The sequence below is a fragment of the Lontra canadensis genome, unplaced genomic scaffold (assembly GCF_010015895.1).
Source record: "Lontra canadensis isolate GAN:19392208 unplaced genomic scaffold, GSC_riverotter_1.0 scaffold37, whole genome shotgun sequence".
Classification (NCBI taxonomy): Eukaryota; Metazoa; Chordata; class Mammalia; order Carnivora; family Mustelidae; genus Lontra; species Lontra canadensis.
The window spans coordinates 14,964,179-14,981,911 of record NW_022631031.1 but is presented as its reverse complement, the minus strand read 5'-3'; the positions used below and the strand labels follow the sequence as shown (position 1 = coordinate 14,981,911).

Here is a 17,733-nt window from a genome sequence, read left to right as displayed (position 1 = left end):
TGGAGCTATACTTTGCTTAAGTAAATGCATTCTGAAGCCTGGTGTGGTCCCCACCCCAAATGCAGAACTATAGCTAATATCCCATGTCTGCAGTCTCATCTAGTCTGGCTCAGCCTTGTGGCTGTACCTGTCGTAGAACAGAAATAATTCGCATCAGACTATTCAGTTCAGATCTATAGGTCCAGTTCCCTGGGCCATGAGAAATTGTGGTATAAATTGTATAAAAAAAAATTGTAAAAAAAAAAAAAATAGCAACACAGATGGAAAAGGAGGGGCTGTCTCTCGGGATTCTAAAGGAGACCTACAGACTGGTTTTGTTACTATTGACCAGGAAGTACCTTGTTTTGTTTCATAAGCTCTGTGTTCTCATTTGCATTATGTGTTCTCAAAGAGTATATTCTAAATCATTTTCCTTTCTCCCCTTGCCGGAAGTGCTCGGATATCAAACACATACACTCAAAAGAGGAACGCAGGAACTCAGAAATCATGTGACCGATGACTAAGTTAAACCTTTTCTGCTTACTGAAAGGGAAGAGTCTGATGATTAGTTGCCGATCCCCCTTGTATTTGTAAAGTTTTGGAGATACTGAATCATGTTCTCCTTTATGCTTTTTTCCACTCTGTTTTCTTCCATATTCGCTGAACCTGGGGAGCAACGCTGGGTCTGCAACTCCTCTGATGTCTCTGTTTGGTATACCTATTGTGGTAAGTAAAATAGTAGCAAGCAGTTCAGGGTAGGTTTTCCTAAGAGCTTCGCACTGCTGTCCGGGGGAACTCAGGAAATGACAGTGTGTTCCAGCTGCTGCTGCGGGCAGCAAAGGTGATGGCTGGTTGCTGTCCTGTGTGGATTTTCTCGATCCATCACAGACCTCACAAGCCTCTAAACTGTGCTGTACTTGCCCTCTAAGGGCTTCTCCTGTTCCCTGTTGTCCCGCTCTCTCCACCTCGAGCCCAGTGTCAGATTCTTCTCAGTTCTGGCAGAACTCTTTGCTTCTGTGCTTTTGCCTCAGCCCCAAGACTTACTGGTTCTTCTTGAGAAGGTGGACCAGTCCTAGCTGCCTTTTGGAATTGATTATTGCTCTGGTATGTGTTTGTTTTTTTTTTTTTTCCCTTCAGCACAGCAGTGGGCATATAACAGGTGCTTCATAAGTGTTTGAGGCTGTGACTTTTGAGGAGCCTGGGAAACACCTCTCTAATAGGATGTTAGCCTGGTTCTGTCAGTTACTAGCTGTGTGACCTTGAGCAGAAAGTACTTAGCCTCTCTGTGTCCCAGATTTTTGGCTGTAAAGTGAAAGTGATTTTATAAGTTTTACCTATTTATTTAAAGAAAGTGGGGGTGGAGGGGCAGAGGGAGAGAGTGAAAGAGAATCTTAAGCAGGCTCCATGGCCAGCATGGAGCTGAGGCAGGCCTTTATCTCATGACCCTGAGATAATGAATGACCTGAGCCAAAATTAAGGATTGGACACTTAAACTGACTGAGCCACCCAGGTGCCCCCGAAAGTGATTTTAAAGCTATTTTACAAGGGTCGTTGTAGGTTGTTTTTAGCATGTAGCCACATAGAAACAACAGCATTGATGAGATCAGTCATACCCTAATGCTATTAACTAGCTCTATCACTGTTTTTTGGTTTTCCTCCCTATTTCTCTACAAATGTCTGCAGTCTGAAAGCACAGCTTCAGGTCTAGACTGCAGTCTTGATTTGGTATTTTCCACTGGTTTGCTCAGCATGGGTTGACTGGTCTTTTCTACCCATTAGTAATATCAGGAAGGTTTGATGCTTCCAAAAATGCTTGCTCCTTGAGATTCTGGTGGGAAAATGGATCGATGGTGTAATACTTGGGGGAGATTTATAAATGTACTTTGAGTTCTGAGACGTTCTGTAAGAAAGAAACCTATTTAATCCCCTGATTTTCAATTTTATTTTATTTTATTTTTTGAGTGTGTGTTGACTATCTTGAGAAACACATTCTGGCAAATGCTAATAGAAAGTTACTTCCAGGGAATTAGCGTAATTGCCAGGTGTGAGAACAAGATTTAGCTGCGTGACCCATCTTACCTTCATGGTTTTTTCCTGTGTGTGGATTGTACCGAATTCCCTTGCAACTAATCTCTGAAATTTTTCCATCCTATAAGGTCAATATAGCTCTCCCCCACCAGAAAGCCTCGCTAGTCCACTCTGCTGCCACGTCTCTCCTTTCCTTTGGCTTCTATGTACCACACATTGATTATATCACCTTCTATTTAAAAGAAACAAAAGCTGTTATTTTAAAGTAATCTTTACACCCAACATGGGGCTTGAATTTACAATCTCGAGATCAAGAGTCACATGCTAGGGCACCTGGGTGGCTCAGTCAGTTGAGTGTCTGACTCTTGATTTCGGCTCAGGTCATGATCTCATGGGTGGTGGGCTCAAGCCCCACATCTGGGTTCTGCGCTCAGCGGAAGTCTGAAGGTTCTCTCCCTCTGCCCTACCCACGCATGCACTGTCTCTCTCAAATAAATAAAGAGAGAGAGAGAGAAAGAGAAAGAAAGTCACATGCTCAACTGCCTGAGCCAGCCAGGTGCCTCAATTATGTTACCTTCTCTGTGCCATGTTTCACATGACCTTTATTTGTATTATACTTCCTGTTATTATTCAAGCTTTTGACCTTTTAGTAATAATAATCGATTTGTCTTTTGATTTTTGATGGAGGACCTTACGCTTTTCTGTCTAATGCTGAGAAGTCCTGTGGTCCTTTGCTGCTGCCCTACTGCTCTGTGGACTGAGGGGAGCAAGCAGAGTACACAGCTACAGCACAACCCTGCTTGGGACCATGGCCACTGCCATGTCATTATCTTCCTTCCCTACCTTACAGAATCTATCTGGTGAGTCCAACATGCATGTGTGGGAAGCTCCGATTCCTGTAGGTATTCCTGTGAGGAGAGTGGTAACAACAACACTTGATTGAGTCTTTCTGTGAGGTTGATTTCCATTTGGTGAAGCTGTGGGGTATTAATAGTGGATTGGTTTGCTAGGACTCCCACAATAAAACACCAAAGACTGGGTGACTTGACAGAAATTTATTTCTCACAGTTCTGAGAGCTGGAAGTCCAAGACCAAGGGTAAACAGATTTGTTTCCTTCTTGCTTGCAGATGACTGCCTTCTTGCCATGCCATGTCATTATTTGTTTTTTTCCCTGTGTGCACTTATGCCTGGCACTCCCTGTGTGTCTTAATCTCCTCTTCTTCTAGGGACACCAATCATATTGGTGTGGGACTTTACCATAGCAAGTTCTTTTGAACTTAATCTCTTGTTTAAAAACCTAATCTCCGCATATAGTCACACTGTAAGGGACTGGGAGGTTAGAATTTCAACATATGAATTTAGTGGCGGGGAAGGGGACACACAATTCAGCTTATAATATACAGAAATGGCAAGAATTAGCTATGTGTTCCTCAACTTTGGAAAAGGCAGAAAATGTGGGTGTGTGTGTCAGTCCATAAGACCCTGGACACATACCCTCTTGTAACCTAGAATCATCAGACTCAGATTACGTTCCAGACTTTTTTTTTTTTTTTGCTATAGGTAGTCCAGAAACCCAAGAATTAATAGATCATTTAATTAAACCAATATTCACTGAGCATCTAGCATGTCTATTCTAAGCACTGAGGATATTATACAGCAGTGAACAACAAAGTCCCTGCCCTAGTGAAGGTTTTTTCTTAAAAGATTTTATTTATTTATTTATTTGAGAGAAAGAGAGAAAGAGAATGAATGGAAGGAGGTGTAGAGGGAGAAGAACAAGCAGATTCTGTCCTGAACACGGAGCAGGATGTGGGGCTTGATCCTGTGACCACCGGAGGTCACTACCGGAGCCTAATCAAGAGGCTGATGTTTAACTGACTGAGCCACCAAGATGCCTCCTCGTGGAGTTTTTATCAGTAAAATAAAATATTCAGCATATTAGATGGTGGTAATTTCTCTGAGAAAAAAGTAGAGCAGGAGAGGGGACAGAGGGCAGAAATGGGGAAAGGGGTTGCATTATAAAGTGGAGTGACCAAGGAGAGCATCACTGGGAAGATGACATTTAGTAAAGACCTGGAATAGTTGAGGGAGTGGGCCGTGCAAAGGCCTGATGTGGGACATGTCCGGTGTGTTGGAAGGATAGTACGAGGCCAGTGTGGTTGCAATGGAGTGAGGGGGGGGGAGGAAAAGCAGTAGAAGATGAGGTCATAGAGGATATGGGGAGGAGATGAGGGCCTTGTAGGTCAGGGGAATGGCTCATCTTTTACTGCAAACAAAGATTTGTCTGGCTCTTGTGTGGATGATAATCCATAGGGGGGCACAGGTGGGAGCAAGAGATGTGTTGGAAGGCTGTTGCATAATACTCCAGGTGAGAGAGATAATGGTGACTTGGACCAAAGGAGCTGCGGTGGAGGTGATGAGAAGGGGTCAAATTCTGGAAAGAATCTGAAGGTGGAGCTGACAGGACCAGCTGACTGGGTGTGAGCTTGCAGCATGGCCTTCCCAGCTAAGCAGGTATATCCCCATATCTTGTGTATCCATCCCCCCCCACCCCCGCCCCGAGTGGGCCAGCCCCTTCCCTGGCCTTGAGTTGTACTTCTTCTGTTCTCTAACTCAAAATATCCTTGTCTGTTTCATGCCAACATTTTGTGGTCCATCAAAAGTCCTGCAGAGCATGTCAAGTCAGCTGAATTTAATTCAGTTTAACAAGCTTTATTTAATAGGCACTGAGTTTAGTTATTATGCTTAGGAATACCGAGAATGTAAAGTTTATGTGCGATATAGCTGGAACATCAAGGAGCTTCTGGGTTTTGTCTCATGTGTAGTAGGAGGAGTAACTGTAACATGAGGATTCATTCATTTATTCTATGAGCTCAGCATGCCCCCTGGGAAGCCCAGTAGCTATCTGGAGCTAGAACTCCTGACTTAGGGCAAGCTGAGCCTCCTTCTTCCTATCTATCCCATTGCATCATCCATCTAATTCCTTAGGCCCCCAACTAGGGGTATCCTTTATTTCTTTTCCTTATTCCCCACATTCAGCGTGTTGCTGAGTCCCATTTTCACTATCTCCAGAGTATGTTCTCAAGCTAATTACTTTTCACTGTCCACTGCTCACCACTCATACCCCCATCTCTCCTCTGGACCGATGATGACAAGGGCATTCCTGTCAAAAGGGACCACATATTTATGTATCAGAAATTCCATTAAAGGGACGCTTGGGTGGCTCAGTGGGTTAAAGCCTCTGCCTTCGGCTCAGGTCATGATCCCAGGGTCCTGGGATCGAGCCCCGCATCGGGCTCTCTGCTTAGCAGGGAGCCTGCTTCCTCCTCTCTCTCTCTCTCTGCCTGCCTCTCTGCCTACTTGTGATCTCTGTCTGCCAAATAAATAAATTAAAAAAAAAAAGAAATTCCATTAAAGAGGTAAAACGAAGTGTCGTGAAGGTTCAACTCCAGCTAACATTTCCTCCCTAGACCTCCAAGAATACTTAATGCCAACACTCAGAGGGACACTGTTTCATTTCCAGTGCCAACTGCAGTTACAACTGCAGTTAAGAAAGATTCTGAGGCAGAGCTCAGTGGGAGAAAGTGCTATGATGGATTAACAATGCTGACCTTTATGGTTGCAGTGGAAATCGGAGCCTCTTGTACTGTGCACTTGTTAAAACAGGTCACTACTTTCTGTAACAACCCAAATAGAGGATTTTGTCACATACATGGTGCCACCCAGGCGCCCCTACATGGTGACTTTAAAGTAATGAAGCTACCCTCCAGTAGGTCCTTGTAAATAATAAAATTATATTCCATACAATGCTATGTGATCTTTTGATTCTTACATCTAATTATTTTTTGTATGTTGGTCTTGTCTTCCCAGAAAAATCATAGACCTCCTGATGTAAAGACTAAACCTCAGATCTCTGTTCTCCACTCTGTAACACCCTGTCCCCTGCCCACCTTGCTCTGATGCCTGGCCCAACACTGAGCACCCACAGGAGCTCTCTAAACATTTGTCTGATTGAATTAAGTTCTTGATGTTGTCATCATAATCAGACAATTTCAGAAACATGGGAAACTTAATTGGAAGGAGAGAATCACCCTTAGTAACACAACTCTGGTGATTCACTGCTTTTAACTTGTTCTCAGCTTCTGCTCCAGAGTCTTTGGTCGGCTTACTCAGGATTTTCTATAAGGATACGGCTGGGAAAGAAGGTGCACATTACACTATGCTTGGTAATGCATATGAAAGGGCCCACATTTCAATACCCTAACAACCTTTTTCTTCCTAAGAAAGGTAATAAAATGGGTATTATTTATGCAAATCTTGTGAAATATAGGTGAAAATGAAGACATAAGGTACCCTAGGCCTGTCACGATTCAGTTGACCACTGTCAATATTCTAATTTTGGTGAATATCCTTTTGGATATATAAAGGTGTATATTAAAAACCATGAAATACCAGAATCATACTGTATATAATACTGGATAAACAGGTTTTTTAAAACTTGATAATATATGATAAACATCTATGTCATTAAATATTCTAAAAATTCATTTTAATGACAGCATATTAATTTAATATATAGATATACATATTTACTTATTCACTTCTGTATATTTTAAATTGAGATATAATTGATATATAAGATTATATTAGCTATAATACAAAATAATAGATATATGTGTATATTGCAAATAATCACCCCATAAGTTAACATCTATCACCACATAGTTATAGACTTTCTTTTATAATGAGAACTTTGAAGATATATTCTATGAGCAACTTGCAAATGTACAATACAGTTTTATTAACTATAATCACCATGCCTTATACATCCCAGGACTTATTTATTTTATAACTGGAAGTTTATACCTTTGGACCACCTTCACCTGTTTTGTCCATGCTCATTCCTCACCTCTGGCAACCACCAATCTCTTCTCTGTATCTATAAATTTAGTGTTTTGTAGATTCTGCATACCAGAGAGATCACATGGTATTTGTCTTTCTCTGTCTGACTTAGTATAATGCCCTCAGAGTCAATCTGTGTTGCAAAGTGGGTATTTTTTCTTTGGGATAAATAAACCTTTTAGGGATGAACATCTTTTGGGTATAAAAAGTGACAAACCTTTTAGGGATGAACATCTTTTGGTCTAATATTTGTGAACATCCATGATTAGGTGAGATGACTGTTAATATAATTCATTCTATGAGGATTTTGTTGCAGATAAACTAAACTAATTGAATGAGAGATATTAACATTGATTTTTTTTTTTCAAAAATTTTTTATTTAGAGAGTGTGAACAGGGGTAGGGGCAGAGGGAAAGGAAGAGAGAGACTCTCCAGAACATTCTGCACTGAGCACAGAGCCCTTTGTGGGCTGGATTCCATGGCCCTGAGGTGATGACCTGAACTGAAACCATTAGAGTCTGATGTTTAACCAACTGAGCCACCCAGGAGCCCCTAACATTAATCTTAAGGCTTGTATTCAGGGGCAAATCCACACAAACCTGGTATCATCTCTCCTCCTCCTCAGTGCTTTTATGAACTCTTCTTCTACACCTTTCTTGAAACCCCTTCTTCAGAAAGACTGTTCACTAATTTATCCATTCATTTATTCACTTGCTTAACATTTCCTAGATCTCTAATTACCTGACGTATATTTTCTATCTCGAACCATTGTAACATACACAACGTGAAGAGAGTGTATAAAAGGAGAGTAATGTTGATGGGAAAAGATTAAAAAGTTCCAAGATAGAACAAGTAATTTTATGAAAATATCTTTTGGGGAGTTTTTTTCTCCACACCGCTTAAAGTAATTCAGTATCTTCAACTTCCACCTTAACAGTATTAGGGGATTAGAATACTAATCTATTTATGTTATAGGGAGGTTTCTTTTCTGTATTTATACAATATTTTAAAATCGATCTCACTGTAGTAAGAACACCTTACATGAGATCTACCCTCTTCAGTATTTTAGTGTACAACACAATATTGTTGACCATAGGCACAATGTCATACAGCAGAGCTCTAGAACTTATCTTGCTTGACTAAAACTTTATGCCTGTTGGTTAGTCATTCCCCATTTCCCCCTCCCCCTCAGCCCCTAGCAACCACAATTTCACTCTTTGGTTTTTTGAATTTGACTGTTTTAGATACTTCATGTAAGTAGAATCATGTAATATTTGTCCTTATAAGACCAGCTTATTTCCCTTAAATAATGTTCATAGGATTCATTCACGTTGTAGCATATTGCAAAATTTCTTTCTTTCTCTTAAGACTGAATAGTATTCCACTGTATATATAGGCCAAATTTTATTTATTCATTTATTTATTTATTTAAATATTTAATTTATTTATTTGACAGAGTACACGTGCACAAGGAGGGGGAGAGGCAGGCAGAGGGAGAGAGATAATCAGGCTCCCTGTGGAGCAGGAAGCCCAACGTGGGGCTCTATCTCAGGACCCTAGTGGTTTAACCAACTGAGCCACCCAGGTGCCCCCAAAATAAAATCTTTAAAAAAAAAAAAATGAAATCGTGTTTGCATGCAAGGAAAATTTTACTTCTTCCTTTCCAATTTGGATGCTTTTCATTCATTTTTGTGGCCTAATTGATCTGACAGTTGGGGTCCGTTATTTAAGGAACGAGACTGAGACAAAGTGAAAGTTATGCAAAGCTTTATTCTATGCCAAGCATTAGAAGTCAGACTGACCAGCCAGGGCCGCCTCTGAAGAGAGCGACCCCGTCCCGATCTCACAGGCTGGTTTTATAGAACATAACCACAGAGCTCAAGGTACGTGGCTTCTATTGTTAGGGCATTTATTCCCGGAACCGATACCCGGAACCAATACCAGGAACTACTGGGATGTTTGGAACTGCTGGGGCGTGCTGGGGCATTTAGAACTGCTGGGGCGTTTAATTCCCGGAATGAAGTCCATGGATGTACACAACAATATGGCTACCTAGGCAATATGGAGTCATTCTAGCTAAGCAGGCCCTAATAGTTAAACAGGTTTCAACATTAAATTGGCCCTAACACTGACTAGGTCTTCGGGTGCTATGTAAGGAGTGGGTATCCTTGCTTTCTTTCTAATCTTAGAGGAAAAACTTTCAGTTTTTTACCATTGAGTGTAACATTAGCTATGGACTTTCGTAGATGGTTTTTATTATTTTGAGGCCATTTCCTCTAATCCTAGTTTGTTGAGAGTTTTTATCACAAAAATGAATAAATCTTGTCAAATGCATTTTCTGTATCTGTTGAGATAATCATGTGATTTTTATCCTTCATTCTATGGAATTTTACATCTATATTTATTAGAGATATTGGTCTATAGTTGTCTTTCCTTGTGACGTCTTTGTCTGGTTTTTAGTGTCAGGGTAATGCTGGGCTCATAAAATAAGTTTGGAAATGGTCCCTTTCAATTTTTTGAAAGATTTTGAGGATTGGTATTAATTCTTAATTTAAATGTTTGGTGGTAGAATTTACCTGTGAGGCTATCTGGTCCTAGGCTTTTTTTTTTTTATTATTGGGATATTTTTGATTACTTATTCAATCTCCTTATTAGTTATAGGTCTGTTCGACTTTCTAATTTGTCATTCCTTTGGGTTATTCTTGGGAAACTTGGGGATCTGGATACTGAACCAACCTCTTGCTTCTTGAGTGAAGCTGGTGGCTAGGGGATCTTCTCCTGATTTTGCTGTGCCAGATGCAGAGTTTCTGGTAAAAGGATATCCCCTGCTGACTTTGATGAGTCTGATTTCACATTCTCCTGTGATAGAGGAAACTTTCAATTAGTTTCCAATTATTCAAAAGGGAATTTGTCCTTGAGTTGTTGCTGAATTGGTATGTTTGTGAGGAGAATGGGGGTCTTGGACTCCTTGCTCTGCCATTTTGTTGATGTCACTCCTCCAGTGAGGGAGATGTTTTTAACCACCCTCAATTTTTCTCATTACATGATTTTAATGGCTTCTTTTGGGGGAATGATATTCAGAATACTCTATTTACTAGAAATGATTTATAATAATTTATTGACATTACCTTTATTCTTCCATTTAGATGACATGAAAGTCCCTATTTCAATAGAACCTAAACCTTGTATAACACTGAAGGGAAGCAAGGGATATTTGCATCTTTCCTACATTCCAAGTAAGTTCAATGTTTTGTTTTTGTAATTCAACAGAAAGGTTCAAGAAGTATGAATGATAAATGACTGTGTTCCAAATGTAATGTATTAGTTTTCTCTTTCAGTGTAACACATTACAATTTTAGCGGCTTAAAATGGTACACATCTGTTATCTTGCCATCCTTGTGTGTCAGTAGTCTAGGCATGGCTTAGTTGTGTCTGCTTCAGGAGGTTTCAGTTAAGGTATCAGCCAGGACTGGAGTCTCTTCTGAATGTTCAAGTAGGGAAGAATCCACTCCTAACTCATGTGGTTGTTGACAGTATTCCGTTCCTGTCTGGCTGTTGGACAGCACTCAGCTCCTTGCCACGAGGGCCTTTTCGACATGGCTTCTTGTTTCATCAAAGCCAGCAGGAGGGACAAGCTAACAAGATAGAAGCCATAATCTTATGTAGGCTACCTTTACTGTACACTATTTGTTAGAAGCAAACCACTAGGCTAGCTCACACTCATGGGGGAGGGAATTCCATATGGCATGGGGATAAAATGGAAATAACTCGAGACTTCCAATAATCTGATAGGTATATCCTTTGTCAATCATTAACTATTCAGTTCATAAGTAAAGCTGGGTTTGAGCTTTGGTATGAGCAAGCCATAACTTCTTCTTCTTCTTCTTTTTTTTTTTTTTTTTAATAAAGACCTTTCTAGAAAAAACTATGAAGATTATGGGATGAAAGAAGGCAATTTTTTGGTTTGTTTTGCACTGTATCTTGTTTTTCCTCTCTATGATTTTACTTGTAATCATCAGCTTAGTAAAAATGAATTTGGGTAGTGGTGATGGATGCATGAGTGTCTGTGAAAACATACAAAATGTCCTTCCTCTCCTAGTCAGCTCTGTTGCCCGTAAGTCCTAGGAAACTTCAGTTCTAGTCATCACCATTATCATTTTTGTTTTCATCATCACCAACATCATTTACATCCTAACTTATATTTGGAGCTTATACTTTATAAAGTGCTTTCTCATAAATAAACTTGAACATTTCCCCCCCGATTTTAGTTCTTCAGTTTACAAGACAAAAGACAACTGAGAACCCAGAAATATGGACAATAAACTTATGTTTTAATTTTCTGAATCTAATTGTTTAAACTGTATTTTGAAACTGTCTTCATTTAAAGATACTTAGAAAGGTATATTATATTTCAGGTATTGTGATAGGTCTTATGAATTCATTGATAAATAAGATGTTCTCTTGACCTTCAAAAATAAGTGCAATAGGAGAGAGATCTATAGATAATATGGTAAGATAAATGAAATGATAGCATTAAGGCTTAGTGGTGGCAGAGAGGAAAGAATAATCAACTATGTTCACTCCACTTTCTTGGCCAACGGTGAAAGAAATACTCCTTTTCTTGGCTAAAGTTCTGCAATTTTTTCCCTCTTTTTCTCAGGTTTTGTTTTCTATTTTATGTTTTGGACTTTATCTGTCCTCCCACCCCCCATGTTTGGCAGGAATGATTATTTACATAACACATGACCTCATTTTCAAGCGAACCTCTTGCCCTTACACACAGGGAGTGGAATGTATCCTTCTAGGCTGAAGTAATAATGCAATACAGTGTACTTGGGGTTCTCTGAAAAGCAGATACTAAAAAAAAGAATTAGACATGCAAGAGATTCATTGGGGGAAATGCTGGAAAATTTTAAGTAAAGAGGAAGCCAGAGTAGGCAAGGAGAGAATTCAGATTAACCTGCATATCTGATACCTTTGAAATGAAAGAGGAAAGGAAGGAGTATTTGGTAAGATGGTCATCAGACCAAAATGAATCCCTGAGATACTCTGAGACAGGTCAGTGGGGAGCCTTAGAGCAAAGATTGCCTGTCACATCACAAGTGTCCTATGACAGGCAGGGGTAGTTTGGCTATCGTGTCCTTGTGGAGTTCAGTTATTATAGGAGCATCCTTGGTCATTAAAGAAGCATTATAGGAGTTTGGCTTCTGGATGATTTTGGAGATAGATCTGAAGGTGTAGCAGCTAAAGGCTATCTGCCAACTACCTTTCCTTCTCCCAGCAGTTCTTTGAAAGGGAGGTTTGAGTACCTCACTAATGTGACCACCACAAATACCTTAATCATTCACTAAATGCTACATTTATATACCTTTGTATTAATTCAGTAACAAAAGAATTTAGTCATATTTTATTTTTTAAATTTTTATGAATTTTATCTATTTTATTTTAAGAAGAAATGAGATTAAATTTTATTTTGGATAATTTTCAAACATTGTTCCTATAATAGTTCTTTTTTTATTTTATTAACATATAATGCATTATTTGCTTCAGGGATATCATCAGTCTTACACATTTGGAGTCTATTTTTGTGTGTGGTGTAAGGAAATGGCCCAGTTTAATTTCTCTGCATGTAGCTGTCCAATTTTTCCAACACCATTTGTTGAAAAGACTGTCTTTTTTCCATTGGGCATTCTTTCCTGCTTTGTCGAAGATTAGTTGACCATAGAGTTGAGGGTCCATTTCTGGGCTCTCTATTCTGTTCCATTGATCTATGTGTCTGTTTTTGTTCCAGTACCATGTTGTCTTGATGATGACAGCTTTGTAATAGAGCTTGAAGTTTGGAATTGTTATGCCACCAACTTTGGCTTGCTTTTTCAACATTCCTCTGGCTATTTGGGGTCTTTTCTGGTTCCACATAAATTTTAGGATTATTTGTTCCATTTCCTTGAAAAAAATTGATGGTATTTTGATAGGGATTGCATTAAATGTGTAGATTGCTTTAGGCAGCATAGGCATTTTCACAATATTTGTTCTTCCAATCCATCAGCATGGAACATTTTCCCATTTCTTTGTTTCTTCTTCAATTTCTTTCATGAGTACTTTATGGTTTCCTGAGTACAGATTCTTTGCCTCTTTGGTTAGGCTTATTCCTAGGTATCTTGTGGTTTTGGGTGCAATTGTAAATGAGATTGATTCCTTAATTTCTCTTTCTTCTGTCTTGCTGTTGGTGTATAGAAATTCAATGGATTTCTGAGAATTGATTTTATATCCTGACACTTTACTGAATTCCTGTTATGAGTCCTAGCAGTTTCGGAGTGGAGTCTTTTGGGTTTTCCACATGAAGTAACATATCATCTGCAAAGAGTGAGAGTTTGACTTCTTTGCTGATTTGGATGCATTCTATTTCTTTTTGTTGTATGATTGCTGAGGCTAGGACTTCTAGTACTATGTTGAATAGCAGTGGTGATAGTGGACAGCCCTGCTGTGTTCCTGACCTTAAGGGAAAAGCTCTCAGTTTTCCCTCATTGAGAATGATATTCGCTGTGGGTTTTTCATAGATGTCTTTGATGATATTGAGGTATGTACCTTCTATGCCTACACTGTGAAGAGTTTTGATCAAAAAAGGATGCTATACTTTGTCAAATGCTTTTCAGCATCTATTGAGAGTATCATATGGTTTTGTTCTTTTATTAATGTGTTGTATCACATTGCTTTGTTTGCAGATGTTGAACCAACCTTGCAGCCCAGGAATAAATCCCACTTGGTTGTCGTGAATAATCCTTTTAATGCACTGTTGGATCCTATTAGCTAGTGTTTTGGTGAGAATTTTAGCATCCATGTTCATCAGGGATATTGGTCTGATGGGGTCTTTGTCTGATTTGGGGATCAAGGTAATGCTGGCCTCATAACATGAGTTTGTAAGTTTTCCTTCCATTTCTATTTTTTGGAGCAGTTTCAGGAGAATAGGTATTAATTCTTCTTAAATGTTTGGGAGAATTCCCTTGGAAAGCCATCTGACCCTGGGGTCTTGTTTGTTGGGAGATTTTTGATGACTGCTTCAATCTTTGTGGTTATGGTTCTGTTCAGGTTTTCTGTTTCTTCCTGGTTCCATTTTGGTAGTTTATGTCTCTAAGAATGCATCCATTTCTTCTGGATTGTCAAATTTGCTGGTTTATAGTTGCTCATAATATGTTCTTATAATTGTTTGTACTTCTTTGGTGCTGGTTTTGATCTCTCCTCTTTCTTTGATGATTTTGTTAGTTTGGGTCCTTTCTCTTTTTTCTTTTTGATAAGTCTGACCAGGGTTTTATTAATCTTATTAATTCTTTTGAAGAACCAGCTCCTAGTTTCTTTAATTTGTTCTACTGTTCTTTTGGTTTCTATTTCACTGATTTCTGCTCTAATCTTTATTATTTCTCTTCTCCTGCAGGGTTTAGGCTTTCTTTGCTGTTATTTTTCCAGCTCCTTTAAGTGTAGGGTTAGGTTGTGTACTTGAGACCTTTCTTGTTTCTTGAGAAAGGCCTGTTGCTATATACTTTCCTCTCAGGACCCCTTTTGCTGTGTCCCAAATACTTTGAACAGTTGTGTTTTCATTTTCATTTGTTTCCATGAATTTTTAAAATTCTTCTTTAGTTTCCTGGTTTACCCATTCATTCTTTCATAGGATGCTCTTTAGCCTCCATGTATTTGGGTTCTTTCCAACTTTCCTCTTGTGATTGAGTTCTAGCTTCAGAGCATTGTGGCCTGAAAATATGCAGGGAAAGATCCCAATCTTTTGGTACCAGTTGAGACCTGATTTGTGACCCAGAATGTGATCTGAATGGGATCTATTCTGGAGAATATTCCATGTGCTCTAGAGAAGAATGTATAATCTGTTGCATTGGGATGGAATGTTCAGATATATCTGTGATGTCCATCTGGTCCAGTGTGTCATTTAAAGCCTTTAAGTCCTTGTTGATTTTTTGCTTAGATGATGTGTCCATTTCAGTGAGGGGGGGTGTTAAAGTCCCCTACTATAATTGTATTACTGTTGATGTGTTTCTTTGATTTTGTTATTAATTGGTTTATATAATTGGCTGCTCCCATGTTAGGGGCATAGATATTTAAAATTGTTAGATTTTCTTGTTGGACAGACACTTTGAGTATGATATGGTGTCTTTCCTCCTCTCTTATTATAGTCTTTGGTTTAAAATCTAATTTACCTGATATAAGGATTGCCACCTCAGGTTTCTTTTGATGTCCATTAGCATGGTAATTGTTTTCTACCCCCTCACTTTAAATCTGGAGGTGTCTTTGAGTCTAAAATGAGTTTCTTGCAGACAGCATATTGATAGGTCTTTTTTTGTTTTGTTTTGTTTTGTTTTAATCCATTCTGATACCCTGTATCTTTTGATTAGGGTATTTAACCCATTTACATTCAGGGTAACTATTGAAAGATGAATTTAGTGCTATTGTATTGCCTGTAAGGTGACTGTTACTGAATACTGTCTCTTTTCCTTTCTGGACAGTTACTTTTAGGCTCTCTCTTTGCTTAGAGGACCCCTTTCAATATTTCCCATAAGGCTGGTTTGGTGTTTGCAAATTCTTTTAGTTTTTGTTTGTCCTGGAAGCTTTTTATCTCTCTACTTTCAAAGACAACCTAACTGGATATAGTATTCTTGGCTGCATATTTTTCTCATTTAGTGCTCTGAATATCCTTTCTGGCCTGCCAGGTCTCTGTGGATAGGTCTGCTGCCAATCTAATATTTCTACCATTGTATGTTATAGACCTCTTGTCCTGAGCTGCTTTCAGGATTTTCTCTTTGTCACTGGGACTTGTAAGTTTTACTATTAGATGATAGGGTGTGGACCTATTTTTATTGATTTTGAGGGGGGTTCTCTGTGCCTCCTGGATTTTGATGCTTGTTCCCTTTGCCAAGTTAGGGAAATTCTCTGCTATAATTTGCTCCAATATACCTTCTGTCCCTCTCTTTCTTCTTCTTCTGGGATCCCAGTTATTCTAATATTGTTTCATCTTGTATCACTTATCTCTCTAATTCTCCCCTCGTGGTCCAGTAGTTGTTTGTCTCTCTTTTTCTCAGCTTTATTCTCCATCATTTGGTCTTCTATATCACTAATTCTCTCTTCTGCCTTATTTATCCTAACAGTAAGAGCCTCCATTTTTGATTGCACCCCATTAATAGCTTTTTTGATTTCAACTTGGTAAGATTTTCGTTGTTTTATTTTTCCAGATTGGGATTCTCTAGTATCTTCCATGCTTTTTTCAAGCCCAGCTAGCACCTTAATGATCATCATTCTGAACTCTAGGTCTGACATATTACTAATGTCTGTATGGATTACATCCCTAATCATTGGTAATGCCTCTTGTTCTTTTTCTTGAGGTGAGTTTTTCCACCTTGTCATTTTATCCAGATAAGAATAGATGAATGAGAGAACAAAATACTAAACGGGTAGTAATGACCCCAGAAAAATATACACTAACCAAATTGGAAGAGACCTGAAACAAGGGGGAGATGAAAGGAGGAAAAAAAAGAAAAAAGATATATTAGACTGGTGAATAGGACAGAGCCACACACTTGATTTTGGGTGTATTTTGGTCTGTTAATAGAAACTGCCTCCCAAAATTTTAAAGAAATAAAAACTTTATATATACACACACATATATATATATAATATATATATACACACAAAAAATAAGGGTAAACACAATGAAGGGATGCAATATGACTGTACAGATGAAAATTTAAAAAGATTCTAAGAAAAGCATTGATAATATAAGAAGTTGGTTGAAAAAAGAAAAAAAAAAGAGTAAAGAATGTGATCAGGCTGGAGAATAGAACAAAGCCATGCACTAGATTTAGGGTATATTTTGATTAGAAGAAACTGTATCCCAAATTAAAAAAAAAAGAAAAACCTATATGTATAGAAAAAATAAGGTTAAATACAATGAAGAGGGGCGCCTGAGTGGTGCAATAGGTTAAAGCCTCTGCCTTTGGCTCAGGTCCTAATCCCAGGGTCCTGGGATCGAGCCCCACATCGGGCTCTCTGCTCGGCAGGGAGCCTGCTTCCCTTACTCTCTCTCTGCCTGCCTTTCTGCCTACCTGTGATCTCTGTCTGTCAAATAAAAAAAAAATACAATGAAGAGATAGAATATGACTATAACAATAAAAATTTAAAATGATTTTTTAAAAAGGTATTGATAAGATAAAATAGCAAAAAACCCCACATGTTAAAATAGGAAAGAGGAAAAGTTTTTAAAAAAGAATAAGAAAAATTAAAAAAATTTAACTTTGAAAGACTAAAGAATCATGGGAAAAAAGCCATGAGTTCTATGTGCTGTATTCCCATAGCTCTGAAGTTTTGCAGTTCTCATTTATCAGTGAACTTGGTCTTGGATGGATGTTCTTGTTGATCTTCTGGGGGATGGGCCTGTCGTATTGATTCTGGAATGTCTTTGCCTGAGGAGGAATTGCACCACCTTTGCGAGGGCCAGGCTAAGTGGCCTTGTTCAGAGACTAAATCTGCTCAGCTTTGCTCTCGGTAGCTTTTGTTCCCTGAACACTTTCTGTACAGATTTGGAGAATGAAGATGGTGGCCTCCCATCAGAGGAGAAAAGCAGTCAATCCCTCCTGTCTCCCTGATCTCTAGCTGCAGTCTGTGCTCACCCAGCATGTGACTGAGCATTTCTATCTCTGGCTCATGTTTCAGTCTCTGTTGCTGGCTTCCCTGGCTCCAATACCTGGGAGCTCTGCCACACTCACACACCCCTGGTCTTTCTGTGACCCTGAGGGACCTGAACCTACACTGTCCCTGTGAGGGTTCCA

The 17,733-nt window shown here is 39.0% G+C and overlaps 1 protein-coding gene across 2 annotated transcripts in view; it reads left to right on the top strand.

Annotated features, from left to right (window-relative positions):
* Positions 1-254: 254 nt before the first annotated feature.
* Positions 255-17,733, top strand: part of LY96 (lymphocyte antigen 96) — a 33,682-nt gene continuing 16,203 nt past the window's right edge. The window contains exons 1-2 of one of the 2 annotated variants that reach the window (XR_004384013.1): positions 255-705; positions 10,057-10,146. Coding sequence is in view for 1 of the 2 variants with exons in the window: in XM_032869177.1 (XP_032725068.1) it covers positions 594-705; positions 10,057-10,146 (202 nt within the window). In the remaining variant the exon portion in view is untranslated. The remainder of the gene's footprint in view (positions 706-10,056; positions 10,147-17,733) is intronic. The other variant, XM_032869177.1, reaches the window with a different exon arrangement.